This window comes from Bos grunniens, chromosome 8, assembly GCF_055505025.1.
Source record: "Bos grunniens cultivar Pamir isolate PY7600 chromosome 8, Bosgru_T2T1.0, whole genome shotgun sequence".
NCBI classification, from domain to species: Eukaryota; Metazoa; Chordata; class Mammalia; order Artiodactyla; family Bovidae; genus Bos; species Bos grunniens.
The window spans coordinates 58,483,402-58,499,741 of record NC_141172.1 but is presented as its reverse complement, the minus strand read 5'-3'; the positions used below and the strand labels follow the sequence as shown (position 1 = coordinate 58,499,741).

At 53.4% G+C, this 16,340-nt stretch overlaps 1 protein-coding gene across 2 annotated transcripts in view; it reads left to right on the top strand.

Annotated features, from left to right (window-relative positions):
* Positions 1 to 296: 296 nt before the first annotated feature.
* Positions 297 to 16,340, top strand: part of TLN1 (talin 1) — a 31,509-nt gene continuing 15,465 nt past the window's right edge. The window contains exons 1-23 of one of the 2 annotated variants that reach the window (XM_086415734.1): positions 297 to 389; positions 6,283 to 6,445; positions 6,689 to 6,786; positions 7,038 to 7,167; positions 7,250 to 7,402; positions 7,654 to 7,796; positions 7,901 to 8,028; positions 8,748 to 8,808; positions 9,426 to 9,530; positions 9,846 to 10,001; positions 10,753 to 10,854; positions 11,027 to 11,103; positions 11,334 to 11,514; positions 11,672 to 11,785; positions 11,897 to 12,005; positions 12,203 to 12,411; positions 12,534 to 12,632; positions 13,038 to 13,088; positions 13,627 to 13,794; positions 13,991 to 14,285; positions 14,856 to 15,022; positions 15,859 to 15,987; positions 16,197 to 16,313. In XM_086415734.1, coding sequence (XP_086271860.1) covers positions 6,316 to 6,445; positions 6,689 to 6,786; positions 7,038 to 7,167; positions 7,250 to 7,402; positions 7,654 to 7,796; positions 7,901 to 8,028; positions 8,748 to 8,808; positions 9,426 to 9,530; positions 9,846 to 10,001; positions 10,753 to 10,854; positions 11,027 to 11,103; positions 11,334 to 11,514; positions 11,672 to 11,785; positions 11,897 to 12,005; positions 12,203 to 12,411; positions 12,534 to 12,632; positions 13,038 to 13,088; positions 13,627 to 13,794; positions 13,991 to 14,285; positions 14,856 to 15,022; positions 15,859 to 15,987; positions 16,197 to 16,313 — 2,922 coding nt within the window. In that variant the 5' untranslated portion in view covers positions 297 to 389; positions 6,283 to 6,315. The remainder of the gene's footprint in view (positions 390 to 6,282; positions 6,446 to 6,688; positions 6,787 to 7,037; positions 7,168 to 7,249; positions 7,403 to 7,653; positions 7,797 to 7,900; positions 8,029 to 8,747; positions 8,809 to 9,425; positions 9,531 to 9,845; positions 10,002 to 10,752; positions 10,855 to 11,026; positions 11,104 to 11,333; positions 11,515 to 11,671; positions 11,786 to 11,896; positions 12,006 to 12,202; positions 12,412 to 12,533; positions 12,633 to 13,037; positions 13,089 to 13,626; positions 13,795 to 13,990; positions 14,286 to 14,855; positions 15,023 to 15,858; positions 15,988 to 16,196; positions 16,314 to 16,340) is intronic. The other variant, XM_086415735.1, reaches the window with a different exon arrangement.

Here is a 16,340-nt window from a genome sequence, read left to right as displayed (position 1 = left end):
TGCCTTCCGCCCCCGCAGTCCCTGAGGGCGGGCATTCTGAGGAAGCGGCTCCGCCCCGGGCTAGAAAAAGGAAGGATTAGCGCCTAAAAGGGAACTAGGGCGCAGTTCGGGCTCTTCCTCGGGACTGCGCCGCACCCTCGCTTCCTGCTGGGGAGGGGCTGCCGGTCGTCGGCGGGCTCCCGAGCATCGAGAGCTGGGGCCAGAGCAGCTTCCTGCAGTGCCCGCTACCATAGAGCGCGGGCCCAGGGCGCCGCCCGCGGGTGGGGGACGTTCCCGGGACGGAAGTGGCCGAGAGTGTCGAAGGGAGGGCGAGGCCGCAGCCCGAGAGCCACCGGGAGAACGAGCGGGTTAGCGGGCCGGCGGGCGGGGCACAGAGCCGGGCAGCGCAGGTAGGCCGGACCGGGCGAACTGGGGCCTCAGGGTGGGGCCGGGACGCCAGGCCTGGGAGGCGGGCGGGCAGGGCCCCTGACTTCTGCGTCTGTTTCGGGTCATGTTGGAGAGGTTCGCGTCCGGTGTATCTCGGCTTGTGCTCTGAGTTAAATAGGCCGTTTTTCGGCAGCCAGGCCCTTCCTGGAGCAGTCCTCGGCCTGGGATAGTTTTGAGGGAGGGTGAGGAGTGGGTGGCAGTGTGGCGCAGGGCCGGGATCGGCTTTGAGGTTAGCTGATAGCGGGTACGTGCGTAGGAACGGGTGAGTTGGGGATTAAGTGGAGTTGGGTTTTAGGAGTTAAGGTTAGCTTTAGGAGTGTAAAGCTGGGGTTAAAATTTAGATTTATTAGTGTGAGGTGCGTTTTGTGTAGGTGAAATTTGGATTAAGGGTATTATTTTGTTTTCTATAACGACCAAGTTTAGTTAGAGTTCAGGTTCAGGTTAACGTATGTCAGAGTTCAGGTTAAGGGTCAACAACAGGAACTAGGTTAGAAATCCAGTTTTAGGGATTAGAGAAGGTTAGCATAGACAGTACAAGGGATAAACAAGAAAGGGGTGAATCAGGAATCAAGTGACAAATGAACTTTAGGTTTAGGGATCAAGATTTAGGGTTAAAGGTCCGGAGTTGGTGCTACAGGTAAAAATTAGATCAAAATTAGGGATCAGGGATTGGATTCAGGTATGTGGTAGGACAGGGATGCCTGTCAAATCCAGTACTGGGAATCAGGAGACAAATTACGGTCAGCGTTAATGTTAGAAATTTCAGGCAGTTTTCTGTGCTGTAGTTGAGGTCAGGGTAGTTGACCTCAGGCAGGTGAAATTTAAGAGATTGGCAGTAGGTAGATGCCCTTGTTGGGTGGGGAAGGCTTCTTTGGCCCAGGGAAATGACAGACTAATTTCAGGCTAGGGTTCTGGGCTAGTTGGAATTGCTGGCATCAGGGATTTCAGCTTAATTCTATTCTCTAAGCCTCAGGCTCTTGCTGTGACCACCACAGTTGAGGGGGAGGGTTCTTGGATCCTGTTGTTTACAAGGTAGGAGTTAGAAAAGAGTTAGGGACCCAGGACATGTACAGGGCTTAGTAATCATGGCGGACTGCGTAGGGGAGAAGGGACTGGTGATTAAGGGGGAAGCAGACCAAGGAAACTGTTCCCATGCAAGAAGAGGGTGGCTTAATTCTCTGAAAATTCAGCCCTACTGCCTCCATTTTCCCTCAGTCCCTCGAAATTAAGCCTTCCTCTCCAACTCTCCTCCCTGGCCCTGCATTTCACACCCTCAGGCGTACCCACTAACAGAATACTTCCCTTGCCTTTAGCTTTCCCATGCCGTTCATGTTACCTTCTCAGCCTCAGTTCTGCCTCCCTTCCCACCTCTTAATCCACACATCCCACCTTCATTTTCCCTCATCCACATCTGAGCTTTCCCATCATTTTAAAGCACTCTCCCACCATATTTACCCACTCATTCACCTACATACCTCCTGGTTATCTGCTAAATACCCCACCACCAGCTCAGCACTACTGCCAAGCCCTCACAGTCCCAGCTATATACCATTCCCTGATTCTAAGCCTCCTAATTTCTTGGTCCAGTTATAGATCCCCTTCCCCCACTCCCGCAACAGAAAAGAGGAAATGAGACCCAAAGAGGAAACTGGGTCTTGCTGATCCCACGCCCAACCAGGCCACTGACCACACCCCCTTTCACTCCCAGCCTGACCCTGCCACTGACCACAACACTGTCCCCTACCCAGCCTGACCCAGCCACTGGCGTCAGCCCATCCCTGTCAACTCCATCTTTACTTAGACACTGCCAGCGTCTCTTCCCTGTTCCACTCATTTAACCTGATTTAGCCACTGACTACACATCTCTTCTCAACCTCCTACCACCTGACCTGGCCTCTGACCTCATTCCCTGTCTTAGCCTCGATTCACATAAGTATCCTTCCTCTTCCCCCAGGCTGATTCAGTAACTTATTATATCCATATTTTTCCTACTGTTATCTTCCCTAGCCTGTCCTTGCATTTTTCTCTTCCCCCATTTCCAGTCTGATAATAGTCACTAAGCCCATCCTCTCTGCCCCTAACTGACTGCTAACTGCATCCCATAAGGCAGCCTCATGTTTGCATTCTCACCTCCTCCTGTCCTTTCTTTCCCCTCTCCCCAGTACCTTAGCTAAATTCAGGCACTCTTGAGTACCTGCTGATGACTGGAAGCTGTGGGCCTCCAGCCTCACTTGGGCCCCTGGTTCCTGAGTTAAGCCTGTCATCAGATCCTGTTGGTTCTACCTCTTCAAATTTCTGATGAGTGACATCCTCCTCTCCACCTTTCTAATTCTGGCTTCATTACCTCCGACTTGTGCCAGTGCAGGGTCTTTATAACTAACCTCCCAGGTAGCTGCCAGAGTGAGTTTCCTGAAGTCTAGTTCTGGTTGTGCCCCTTCTCTGATCATAGCCTCCCTTGGCCTCCTGTTGTCCTCTGGTAGGTGAAATCCCGCATCCTCTTCCTGAGTCCGCCCCTGCCTTTCCATCCTAACCTTGATTTCCCCATCACTGCTCACTTGCAGGTACCCTGTGCTTCAGCCAGCCTGCTCCTCACTTCCCTGAATGCTCCTTCGTGATTTCCTGCTTCTCCACCTTTGCTTATGCTATTCTCTCTGCCTGGAATGCCACCCCTGACTCATCTCCGGCTGGCTGGAATAGTGGAGAGAGCTTGGGCTTTGGAGTCAGAAAGACCTGGGTTTGGATCCTGGCTTCACAACTTATTAGCTGTGTGACTTTGGACAAGCACCTTGAGCAAGTGTTTAACTTCTTTGAGCCTGAGTTTCCTAATCTGTAAAAATGGAAATAACGACACCTACCTTGCAGGTTTGTTGTAAGGATTAAATGAAATTGTGTACACAAAGCAATTGACATATCGTCAATAAAAGATAGATCATTGTTTTTTCTGATTACCTTTATTTGTTTAAATCTTGACTTCAAATGACACTTTTCATGGAGACATTTTAGTCCCCTTTCCCTGACCTGAAAGGGATCTCTCTCATGAGCACGTACTGTTTGGTTCTTACCTCATCCTGCCTTTTATTATAACTCTGTATGTAGCTATCCACTCTGCTGAGGGCAGATGCGAGTGCTTACCCTTCTTGGTTCCCAGCCACTGAAAACCAGGGCCTTCCCCACAACAGGCCCTCAGAACTGCTCACTGGAAGACTGGAAGGAGAAAGCACACAGAGAGACGTTGGGGCTGAGTGTTGTGTGCTTGATGACAGAGGCAGAGTCTTTATGGGAAGATAACGTTGTTGTGATGGAGCTGTGTAGGGGCTGTGTGCTTGAGATAATGTGTTATGTATGTAGAGACTATAAGTAACTTTGTGGGAAAGAGCTCTGTGCATAGGCTGGGGTACATTTAGGGAAAATGAATATGCATGGATCAGGATGGAGGTAGGGAAGGGTTATGCTGGGGGAGGTCAGGTCCAGCCCTTCAGCTGCCCAGTCCAGCCCTAAATGAGCCTGCCGCAGCCTGAGGCCGGATATGTCAGTCTCACCCACAGCCCTCCCCCTTCCCCGCGGTTACAGACTCAGAGGCCAAATTTGGTAACAGGCTTGAGTGTTACTCCCCCCAACCCTCTTACATTCTGAGTCTGTCTTCAGCTTTCTCTCTCCCTCTGTCCCTTTCTGTAACTCCCTGTCTCTCTGCAGCTCCCTCTGTGGGTATCTGCTCTGACTATATTCTCCATGTCCCCCAAATTCCTTACCCCTAGTACACTTACATTCCATTCCTTGCTGGGATTTGACCTCTGTCCTCTATCCTCCCCACACCCCCACCCCCCAATTGCCCAACTCCTCTGGAATGCATCTCAGGAATGTCTTGAGGGAGGAGGAGCTCTCTGGGAGGGGGACATGGTGTGGGGGTGGGGGGGGGATTGTTGCTGTTCCATAAAACATGACAGAAAGTAGAAAGGGGAGCAAAGTTCTCCAGCCGGAACAGAAATTGGATAGCTTCTCCCCTTCCAGGGGCCCGCTTCTGTGCTCTCATTGCCCCCAACTCATTTGATTCCATTTGCTCCTTCACCCACTTGTAGCTGTGTGGGTGTCCACTCAGGACCAGCCTGAAAGTGAGGGTAGCCATGAGTCAACTCCCTTATCGGGGTCTCAACAGAGGTTTCCGTGCTTAAGGAGGAAGGGGGGTGTCCATATGTCCGGAGGAAATGGGGGGAGATGTGCAATTTCAGCTGAGGGTGGAAGGTCTTTTCAGTGTGTCCTCGGCTTGACAGACCTTCCAGCCTTCCAGCGACCCTACAGCCAGGTCTGTCCAGCTATCAGGAGAGGTGTGCCAGGGATGGGGATGGGGGCAGAGACCTAGAACTGGGGAGAGTGGGAGGGTCCCCTCTTGTTGGGAGTAAAGATTGAGGGCGAGCTGTGGTTTCTTCTTTTTGGAGACTCGAGATTATTTATAAGGTCAGAAATTGTCTGTCAGACTCCTGATGCAGACCTTTGCCACATCTGCCTCCTGTCTCCTGTTTCTACCTAGATTTTCAATCTCTCCTCATCTCTTCACCCTGCAAAAACACACCCCTTCCCAGCTTCCCTGGTTCTCAGCTGCTGCCTCCTGTTTCCTACCTTCTGCTTCTAAGACCCCACCCTCCACTTCCAAGCTTTCCTCTAGCTGTGCTTTCTCCCCCTTGGGACTAGCAGTTTGCAGAGAGGGGAATGGGCTGCCTAGATGTGCTCACCTCTCGTAGGTAAGAGGCACCAATCCCTGGACGGAGCTGGTCACATCATCAGCTGCCAGGCAGACTTGTTGTCTGGTGCACTGTGCGCCACCTGCCACCTCCATGGAGGGTGGAGCCTGGAGGGCGGGAGAAGGCTGTGTGGGACTAGTGTCCCCAGCCAGCTGTAAGGAAGACACTGTCAGGAGAGGCAGCTGAGCTGGAGGGCAGTGTTTGAGAAGGACTTACTGAAGAGGACAGAGCATAGGAGGAGTTATGGTGAGAACTGGGTATTAACCTGCTATCTTAGAAGCAGCAAGGCCTGAGGAGTTAAGAGGGACTGGGCTCTCTCTCTGAGCTGCCTTGAAACATACACATACCCAGTCTGATTCCTGTTCTGCAAAATTAAAGAGTTGACTAGATCACTTTTGAGATCCCTTTGGATTAGAAAAACCATGATTCTGGCTTGACTTCTGGGGGAGCCAAACGTGGACTGAGCTGCTCCGGGAGGCCCCCAGCATGTCAAGTTACTGGAGAGCTGAGACACGTAAGCCAGGATGGCTTGAACAGCAGTGTTGGGCCTCCCTGCCAGACTAGCTTAAGTCAGTGTTTGCAGGGCTCAAGAGCCCTTGGGGATTATCTAATATAACGTCTTCATTCTGCAGAGAAGGAGAATAAAGCTGTGAAAGGAAAGATCACGTGATGAGTCAGGGCAGCGCTCTAGAAGTCCCAGACAGAGAGAAGCCAGAAGGATATAGTAAGAGACAAAGAGAAAAAGACTGAACCAAGAAGGGTGAAAATAGTGCAGAGACAGGACTGGGAAAGGAGGTGAGCAGGGACAAGGGTAAGAGAGAAACACTTGGAAGAAAGAAGGGAGGCCCAGATTCCAGTGCTGGGGGTGGGGTGCGTCCTCAGGTAACACTGTTTCAGACCTGCCTTTGTGCCTTGCAGACCAACCTCTCCTTCAGAGGTCTCAGACGCCTAAGACTAGTCCTTTTGATACAGCTCATCTTTCACTCTTTAATATCATTAAATAAAACAAAAACACGCTCACTGTTTTCTGCTTTGGTGACTCCCTTTCCCGGGTCTCCATGTGGGGGGCCTCCTCTCCTCCAATGAGGGTGTATTCTAATGCCCTGATGCCATGGGCCAGGTATAGCCAGGCTGGAGAGAAGAAGCCGCCGCCATGGTTGCACTTTCGCTGAAGATCAGCATTGGGAATGTGGTGAAGACGATGCAATTTGAGCCGTCTACCATGGTGTATGACGCCTGTCGGATCATCCGTGAGCGGATCCCAGAGGCCCTATCTGGCCCTCGTGAGTCTTGACTGCCCAGGTGGCTGGGGCGGGAGCCCTTGGTCCCTTCTTGTTCCCAGGCTCTTGGCCTTGGGAGATGACTCTCTTGTCCCCCAAGTCTTCTCATCTCAGGTGTGTGTTCCTTGGCCCCCGCCCTCCTCTTTAGGCCCAGGGTCTCTGGGAAAATAATAAGGGATAGTGGTGTAGCCATTCAACTACATTGGGGTTTTTTTTAAGCCTAAGCTGACCCATCTTCTCTTTTAGCCAGCGACTTTGGGCTGTTTCTGTCAGATGATGACCCCAAAAAGGGTATATGGCTGGAGGCAGGGAAGGCTTTGGATTATTACATGCTCCGAAACGGGGTGAGTATCACTTCACAAGGACCACCAATATCCTCTGCCATCACTTCCCTCCTTCTGCCTCCTATTCAGCACCCATATCTGATGTCTTCGAGTTCTCCCATGCTTTCTAATATACGCAGTCATAATACCCTGTTTTCAAGCAAGCCACCAGTCTTCCTTTTAGTAATCTACTTTCCTTCCCTCTCTGGCTGCCTAAAAAGAAAGTAATATCTTTAGCTTAAAGTGGGCCCCTCCTGTTTCTGACACAATAGGACACCATGGAGTATAGGAAGAAACAGAGGCCCTTAAAGATCCGCATGCTGGACGGCACCGTGAAGACTGTCATGGTGGACGACTCGAAGACTGTCACCGACATGCTCATGACCATCTGTGCCCGCATTGGTAAGGGGCGTGCGGGGCCGGGGGCTCAGAAGGAAGCCTAAAAACTCTGCTGGGGATGCTACCAACCCACCCCCTCTCCCAGGCATCACCAACCATGATGAATATTCACTGGTTCGAGAGATTATGGAAGAGAAGAAGGAGGAGGTGACAGGGACCTTACGAAAGGACAAGACACTGCTGCGAGACGAAAAGAAGATGGAGAAACTGAAGCAGAAGTTGCACACAGATGACGAGTGTAAGCAGAAGGGGACTGGCGAGGGCATTTAAAACAACTGGGGTGTCGGGGGCAGCCATTTCTGCGTTATTTTCTGAGTTTTCTTTTGCAAGGCACTGTTTAAACACGGGCTGCATCTGTGGTAAAACAAAGTCCTACACTCATGGAATGGAATGTATTAGAGAGGGCGGGACATGAAGAAACAAAAAATCAAAGACTGACGGTGTAAGGGCTGCAGGGACTTGGCACTGAGGGGACCCTCTGTGTCCCAGTGAACTGGCTGGACCATGGCCGGACCCTGAGGGAGCAGGGAGTGGAGGAGCACGAAACGCTTCTGCTCCGGAGGAAGTTCTTCTACTCAGATCAGAACGTGGACTCCCGGGACCCCGTCCAGCTGAACCTTCTCTACGTGCAGGTAGGGAGAGGATGGGCCCGGTGGTGGGCGGCAGGGAGAGAAGCAGGAATGCGGGGGGGCGCCCCTGCTCCCCACACAGCATTTGTTTCCTCTGTGCTCCCCAGGCACGAGATGACATCCTGAACGGCTCCCATCCTGTCTCCTTCGACAAGGCCTGTGAGTTCGCTGGCTTCCAATGCCAGATCCAGTTTGGGCCCCACAATGAGCAGAAGCACAAGGCCGGCTTCCTCGAGTGAGTGGCCCTCATCCCATACCTGTCAGGGCCCAGGACTCCCTGCCACCGTGGCCCTAGCATAGTGCGCCTGTCTCTGTCCCAGGCCTTCTCCCCTGCTTCCTCTTCTGAGTTCCCAGGGCCTGACCCCCATGGGGGCCTGTTTAGCCTCCGTCCTCCACGTGTCTCTTCCCTTGTGGAATGTGAAAGTAGTCCAGACTCTGCCCCTGCCCCCTCCCTCTGAAGCAAGCATGTCACTTTTTTGAGAGTCTCTGAAGAATTGTGCTGCAATAGCCAGAGGCAAACAGGGTACATTTTTGTCACAGGAAACATCAGATTTCAGAAGTCTCATAGGTCTCATCCACTGGTATTTCTCAGAATATATAGAGTTTGATGTGGCTTTCTCAGCTTCCTACAAGCATGGTCATCCTTCTAGTGAGCCCCTTCTGCTCTTGTTTCCCTAAAATTGTGATCTAGTTATTCTTTTCCCCAGGAAATGAGCCTCCAACTCAAGTTCCCTCAGTCTCTTTCCCTGTAGAGAGAGATGCAGACTGCATTCAAGAGTTAGTACTAAGTCACTTCAATTTCAGGGACAATCTAGACTCTCGTGCCTTGAATCTTCCTTCTCCCCAAAGATAACACTCTCCTAGACATCTCCTCACACCCCCAGGCCCACAGTCCCCGGCCCACATAGCCCTGATGCTGTCCACTACGTGCTGACCCTCCCTTTTCTGGTGTAGCCTGAAGGACTTCCTGCCCAAGGAGTATGTGAAGCAGAAGGGAGAGCGTAAGATCTTCCAGGTGAATGGGGGCAAGGGACATGTTTGGGATGACCTGGGAGCTTTGCTGCCTAATCCTACTGACTGAATGGACCCCCTCCTCGTCACCCCTACCCTGCTTCCGCCCACCAAGCTGTTCTCCTACCTTTCCTGTGCCCAGAAAGCAAAAGACCTGGGCTTCTGGTCTGTGCTGCATCACTGCATCTGCTGTGGGACTCAGTTCAATAATCTTGTTTTCTTTCCTTTCCCTTTAACATGGGATAGCTATCTGCCCTGAAAAGGACAGATAGGGAATCACTGTGAAGAGTAGATCTTTGTACAGACGGAAGGTGTTATCTCTGCTCTTTGAATCCTCAGCCCAAAAGGCCTTCTGTTTGACCTTCTACTTCCTAACTATCCCTTCACATCTATAGAACATTTCCAAGTCCCTTAACTGTATCCTTCGCTTATTGAACCATCGCTTCTGCATGGTCTATATCAGCCTATCCCCTCACCTCTTTTCTCATAGCCTGCATCCCTTAACCTTTTCTGTGTTCCCATAATACTCTCCTACCATAGTTCACATCCCAACTTAACATCTAGTCTGCAATGTCATGTTACTCAGATTTTGCTAAAAGTTTACCCATTTCATACTCAAAGGCACACAAGAACTGTGGACAGATGAGTGAGATTGAGGCCAAGGTACGCTACGTGAAGCTAGCCCGTTCCCTCAAGACGTACGGTGTCTCCTTCTTCCTGGTCAAGGTGGGTTACTGACCCTTCTCCCTGCCTACCCGTATCTCTGCCCTTACCCTTTCCTCTCTGAGTCTCTAGCCCTGCCCTGAGTCACATTTTCTGCCATTCCCCAAGAGTTTCATTTTGTTCCTTGTGAAAACTTGCCCCCTTGTCAGCACTTCCCTCCCTGCCCTGCGTTTTTCTTCCCTTGCGCTTTATCCTGATGTGGCCGTGTCCAGGTCCATCCGTAGACACCCCAGGTTAGCTCTCCTGCCTCTGTCAGCACCCCTTTGTGGTCTGGATCTGATCTCCTGACTAATAACATCCACGACCTCTGCCTCATAGGAAAAGATGAAAGGAAAGAACAAGTTGGTGCCCAGGCTTCTGGGCATCACTAAGGAGTGTGTGATGCGAGTGGACGAGAAGACCAAGGAGGTGATCCAGGAATGGAACCTCACCAACATCAAACGCTGGGCTGCGTCTCCCAAGAGCTTCACCCTGGTGAGCTGGGGTCTTGGGGGAGAAAGGGCTGTGTTTTCAAAGAAGGGGCAGCCGCAGGGTTTCCCCAACCCCTCTGTGCAGGGGTAGGTACCCTGAAAATGATTCCAGAAAAAAGGAGAACTTTGGAGCTATTGTTAGGAACTTGGAGTTTAGAATAGAGGAGAAACTCTGTCCTGGAGAATGAGAGAAGCTAAAATGAAACAGTTTTAAAAATCAGCAGAACCAAACTGTAACTAGCAAGCTGAGATCACAGGCCACTTGGAGTGAGGGAAGAAAAAGATGATAGAAAAATAAGCCTCCCTTCTTTCAGCAGCGACTCCTTACAGTAGCCCCGCCTCTAGCTTTCTGTTTCAGCGTTACTAATTGAAGACTGATCCCACGTTGAGGAAGTGCCCCACTGAGAAGGGAAATTAGTAAAGGCGATTTTTCCATTTTGGATATTAGTGCTCATCCTTAACTCTGGTCATTTAATGATGAATGTGTCCTCCCAATTTTATCAGGATGACAGAAGAGAGATTTCCTAAATGCCGTGTATTTGAAACTGTGTAGTGTAAAGATACTCCTTAGAAATAAAGTATTTCCCTCCAAGGGAAATAGAGAACTAGGAGGCAGAAGAAAGGCTGTTGTCCCAGAGGCTGCTTGCTTGGGAGGGCACCCTCAACAGCTCGGCCTTGGGCTCTTGCCCCACCCGTTCCTGTCCCAGGTTGACTCAGGCTTCCCCCACTGAGCCCTGCCCTCATTGTCCCCCTAGGATTTCGGAGACTACCAAGATGGCTACTACTCGGTGCAGACGACCGAGGGGGAGCAGATCGCTCAGCTCATCGCTGGCTACATCGACATCATCCTTAAGAAGGTGAGCACTGGCTCCCCCACCCCCGCCTCCTCCGTCTCTTCCTGTACCTTGGCCCCACGCAGGTCCTTTAGAAACTGGGACCCAGCTTCTGGAAGATGGCTGACTGGGGAAAGAAGAGGCTGCCTTTTCCACTTCCCTCTTCTTTGACGCTTGTTCCTTTTTTCTCCTACAGAAAAAAAGCAAGGATCATTTTGGGCTGGAGGGAGACGAGGAGTCTACTATGCTGGAGGACTCCGTGTCCCCCAAAAAGTACGAAGGAAGCTGGGCTGACCCCATTCCTCAGGCAGGGAAGGCACGGAATGACCCCAAGGACTGGGAGGGTGGGGGGTCCTTAGGATGGCTCTCTATCAAGTCTCAGGCTGTGATGAGGCCTCATACACCCCCCAGAGCACAGGACAAGCACACGTGGTATAGCAGGTGGGAAGGGGATGAGAGGAGGAGGAGGTCCTCAGAACGCTCCCTGATTGTCTCCTCTTCAGGTCCACTGTGCTTCAGCAGCAGTATAACCGGGTGGGGAAGGTGGAGCATGGCTCCGTGGCCCTGCCCGCCATCATGCGCTCCGGAGCCTCGGGTCCCGAGAATTTCCAGGTGGGCAGCATGCCACCTGCCCAGCAGCAGATCACCAGTGGCCAGATGCACCGAGGACACATGCCTCCTTTGGTAAGGGTGCCCTACTGCTGCCACAGTTCTGCTGGGCCCAGCTGGGAGTTAGGCAGTCTTTTCCTGTGTCCCTGTTCATATTCCTCTCCTTGGCCTCAGGCTCTCCTTTATCTTTTCTCTCTAAATGTTCCCTGTTACTCTTTTCCTTGTCTTGTAGACGTCAGCCCAGCAGGCGCTCACTGGGACCATCAACTCCAGCATGCAGGCTGTGCAAGCTGCCCAGGCCACACTGGATGACTTTGACACTCTGCCCCCTCTGGGCCAGGACGCTGTGAGTGTGGGATGGAGGAGGGCCAGTGGTGCTGAAGCTGGAACTCCAAGGACCAGGGTTGGGGTTAACTGGAGCAGAGCCAATCCTGAGGTTGGTTTTTCTTCCCCTCAGGCCTCAAAGGCCTGGCGTAAGAACAAGATGGATGAATCCAAGCATGAAATCCACTCCCAGGTAGACGCCATCACCGCTGGTACCGCCTCTGTGGTGAACCTCACAGCAGGTAGGCTGGATGCCCAGGTCTCTGGGCAATGGGGGTGTGAGAGCGAGTGTGTGCAAGCAGGAGTGTGACCGCACCTTGACTCACGGAAGGAAGTGTGCGTCTCCCTCAGCGTGGGGGGTGGGGGTGGGGTGTGTGTGTATGTGTGTGTGTGAGTGACTAACTGCCTGTGACTGATCTCATCTTCTTCCTCCCGCAAGGGGACCCTGCTGAGACAGACTACACGGCAGTGGGCTGTGCGGTCACCACCATCTCCTCCAACCTGACGGAGATGTCCCGTGGCGTGAAGCTGCTTGCTGCCCTGCTGGAGGATGAAGGCGGCAGCGGCCGGCCCCTGCTGCAGGCGGCCAAGGGCCTGGCGGGGGCGGTGTCAGAGCTGCTGCGCAGTGCCCAGCCAGCCAGTGCCGAGGTCAGGGGCCAGGGTCCAAGCCCAGGGATCGCAGGGTGGAAACGGGGAACCGTGGGTGTGTAGGACCCCTGGACATCTTGGCGGAGACTGGGCAGCTTCTGACCGGTGTTCACTCTCCACAGCCCCGTCAGAACCTGCTGCAAGCAGCTGGGAACGTGGGCCAGGCCAGTGGGGAGCTGTTGCAACAAATTGGGGAAAGTGATACTGACCCCCACTTCCAGGTTGGTGACTCACCCAGCCCCCAGAACCCCAGCTTCTAGGAGGTGACCTCTGATCCTGAATCCAGCTCTAGTCCAGCTACTATAAATTGACCCCTCAGAGCCAACTTGAACCTCTTTCCAGGAATCACACTGGGAACCACCCCCCAGTCCCTTTCTGGGGGGCTAAGAATTCAGAACCCCTGAATCCCAACTTAACCTATTAGTTCACCCTTGGCCCTTATTGGTGATATTTTTTTTTGGCCACTATCGTCTTTCCCAGGCCTCCCTATATGTAGCCCTCACCCCAACTTGAGGGCCTCTTGACCCCACTTCTAGTCCTTTAACCACATACCCAGAGGATGCTGCCCCCTCCCCACCCCATGCTAGTTTCCTCAGCTGACTTGTCATCCTGGATTTCCCATGCAGATCTGTGCACCCAGCGGGGCTGGGTTTCCATCTCCCCCCGATCCCCCCACGGTAATGGCCTCTGGCCTGGGCCTTCCCAGCTTTGTCCTCTCTGAGCCGCATACACTCGCTCTGCCCCCTGCCCTGGCCTCTGGGGAGCAGAGCACGACGGGAGCTGGGGAGGCGTGGCACAGGCAGGACCTGAGGAAATGGGATCCAGAGGGTCATGCAGGGACTTGCTCCTGAGACTCCAGGGTGACTGCTTCCAACCAAAGACGGAGAAGAAATAGAGAAAAATGCTGGGGGTGGGAGAGACCCCCCCTGCCATCCTGTTGTAACGGCACTGCCCGCCTGCCCTCCCTCCCCATCGCCGTCCGGGTGTATCCGCCTCCCTTCGGTGTACACTGTTTCTCTCGGTGTGGGTTTGTTCCTTGGTGGGGGTTCTGTCCTACTTGATGCTCGAGGCAGGGGCTTGGGTAGGTTCTGGTTGCTTCTGCACACTGTTCTGTGATTGGAGGCAATGGGACTAATGAAACAGCTTACGCCTCTGAGAAGGGCCCTTGGACCCCAAGCTGGATCTCAGGCCACGCTGACCGCTGGTTTCTCACAGGACGTGCTCATGCAGCTAGCCAAGGCCGTGGCAAGCGCTGCAGCTGCCCTGGTCCTCAAGGCCAAGAGTGTGGCCCAGCGAACAGAGGACTCAGGGCTTCAGACCCAGGTCATCGCTGCGGCAACACAGTGTGCCCTGTCCACCTCCCAGCTGGTGGCCTGTACCAAGGTGAGCCCCAAAGGTGCGCCAGCCTGCGCCAAGAGCTGATGCTTCCACGCACACAAGAGCCTCTCATCTAATCTCTCTGGCCCCCAAGGCTTCATTGTCCAACCTAATCACTATTGTGAACAGCACAGAACCACAGACACCACACCTCACGACTCCTTCCCCTCGCCTACGCCTCTGACACTCACTTTTCCCACAGGTGGTGGCTCCTACTATCAGCTCCCCAGTCTGCCAAGAACAGCTGGTAGAGGCTGGGCGACTAGTGGCCAAGGCTGTGGAGGGCTGTGTGTCCGCTTCCCAGGCCGCCACAGAGGATGCCCAGCTGTTACGGGGGGTAGGTGCTGCGGCCACAGCTGTCACCCAGGCCCTGAATGAGCTGCTGCAGCACGTGAGGGCCCATGCCACAGGGGCTGGGCCTGCTGGCCGCTACGACCAGGCCACTGACACCATCCTCACTGTCACCGAGAACATCTTCAGCTCCATGGGTGATGCTGGTAAGGACACCCCCTTGGGAAGACAACCCCAATGAGGTTCTCTGAGCCTGCTGGACTCTTCCTTGCAGACCTGCCACCACCCCACTGAGGACTCAGCACGGGGCTGGGTGTTCAGTCTCTGAAATCTCCAGTTCCCTATTTGTTAGGCAAGAATAGAATCACTGCCCTGCCTTCCTTGGTGCAGTTAAAGATCATACCAAAGTATACACAAAAATAGATGGAAAGTGGCATTATTAAGAGAGAGCTGTCCCGCCTCCACTCTGTCACTCCCAAAACCCTTCACAAAGAGCCTCTTCCACTTAAGACTGTGGAAAATACTCATTGGAGACTGTCTTCCCCACTGTCACCCCACCCCTGTCACCTCTGCCCCCATCAAAACCCACCAAGAGATCTGTCCCTTTCCAAGATCCTGAACCGAGAAAACAGTAACTTCAGGGAAATCAATTCAAGAACTTTTGCATCTGCTTGCTGCCCCTAAAAGCCTTATCTACCTTGTCTTCATCTCTCTCCCCACCCTCACACCCTCTCAGCAACTCTGGCTCTGTTTGCTGACTGTGCCTATGCTCTCAGGTGAGATGGTGCGACAGGCCCGCATCCTCGCCCAAGCCACCTCTGACCTGGTGAACGCCATCAAGGCTGATGCCGAAGGGGAGAGTGATCTGGAGAATTCCCGCAAGCTGTTAAGTGCCGCCAAGATCCTGGCCGATGCCACAGCCAAGATGGTGGAGGCTGCCAAGGTAGGGAGCCTTCTGTGCAGACCCCCAGACTGGGCCCTGTGGGAAGTAGAAGGGTCCAGATAATCACCCTCATTTATGGGAGCAACCTGGGAAAAGCAGAAGATACAAGAGAACAAATACAGGAGCACTGAGGAAGTAGATGCGCCCCTCGGCAGTGAGCGGATGGCGCCAGGCTTTCAGCCAGTGTGACTCGCAGAGTTCTTGCTGACAGACAGGAGACCATGCCCCTCTGCTTCCTCTAAGTCCAGGGTCTGTGGTTCCCACTGTTCCCTACTGTGCGGCTGCCGCTTGCCTGCTCCCTCAATGCTTGCACATGGGCATTCAGTCCCAGGGGATCTGTTGCTATCAGCACAGAGAAGGACCAGGCAGTGGGACACAGAAACACCAAGTGTAGAAGACAGCAGGAAGAAGCCAAAAGATTCCTGGGTCCCTGGACACTGGGCTCTTCACTTTGCAGAGTAACCAGGGCCCCTGCTCTGGTGTTCTGAGATCCCTGCTCTAAACCGTGTCCTCCTTGTCCCCAAGAGCCCTGCTCACTCCCCTTTGCTGGTCGCATTTTGTGGGCAGTGGGGAAGAAATAAGGCCACTTCCCCGGAGGGGAAGCAGAAACAGTCCTGCCTAAGGAAGGGCTTTCAGCATCCCAGAAGGAAGCCAGGGCCCGCACGACTCCCCATTTGCCCACGTGAGGGAGCTTGTCTCAACCATGATTACCTTTCAGCAGGGGTGGTTAGAAGTGACTTTAAGAAAAGAAGTGTGAGTATGGAGACATCAGAGAAACGCTTACTTAGGATCCACAGGGATTCTGGGTGGTCACTGTCTCTCTCGCCACCTCTCAGGGAGCAGCCGCCAATCCTGACAGTGAGGAGCAACAGCAGCGGCTGCGGGAGGCAGCAGAGGGTCTCCGCATGGCAACCAATGCCGCTGCACAGAACGCCATCAAGAAAAAGCTGGTGCAGCGCCTTGAGGTGAGTCTGGGAAACAGGCGTGTGTAGGTGCTGCGGGAGGAATGAAATCAGGAGGCACCTGCGGGGGCACGCTCGGTGTCCTTGCTGCATGCTGGCATCCTCAGTGCCAGCAGTTACTTCCTCAGGGAATAGCAGGGGCAGGGTAAGCCAGGGACGAGGAACGGGGACAGGAACGTCTGAGCCTTGTCCTTACTGTTCTGTCCTTAAAGCATGCAGCCAAACAGGCTGCAGCCTCGGCTACACAGACTATCGCAGCAGCCCAACATGCAACCTCCACTCCCAAGGCCTCTGCTGGCCCCCAGCCCCTGCTGGTGCAGAGCTGCAAGGTGAGACGCCAGGAAGCACATGGGGGC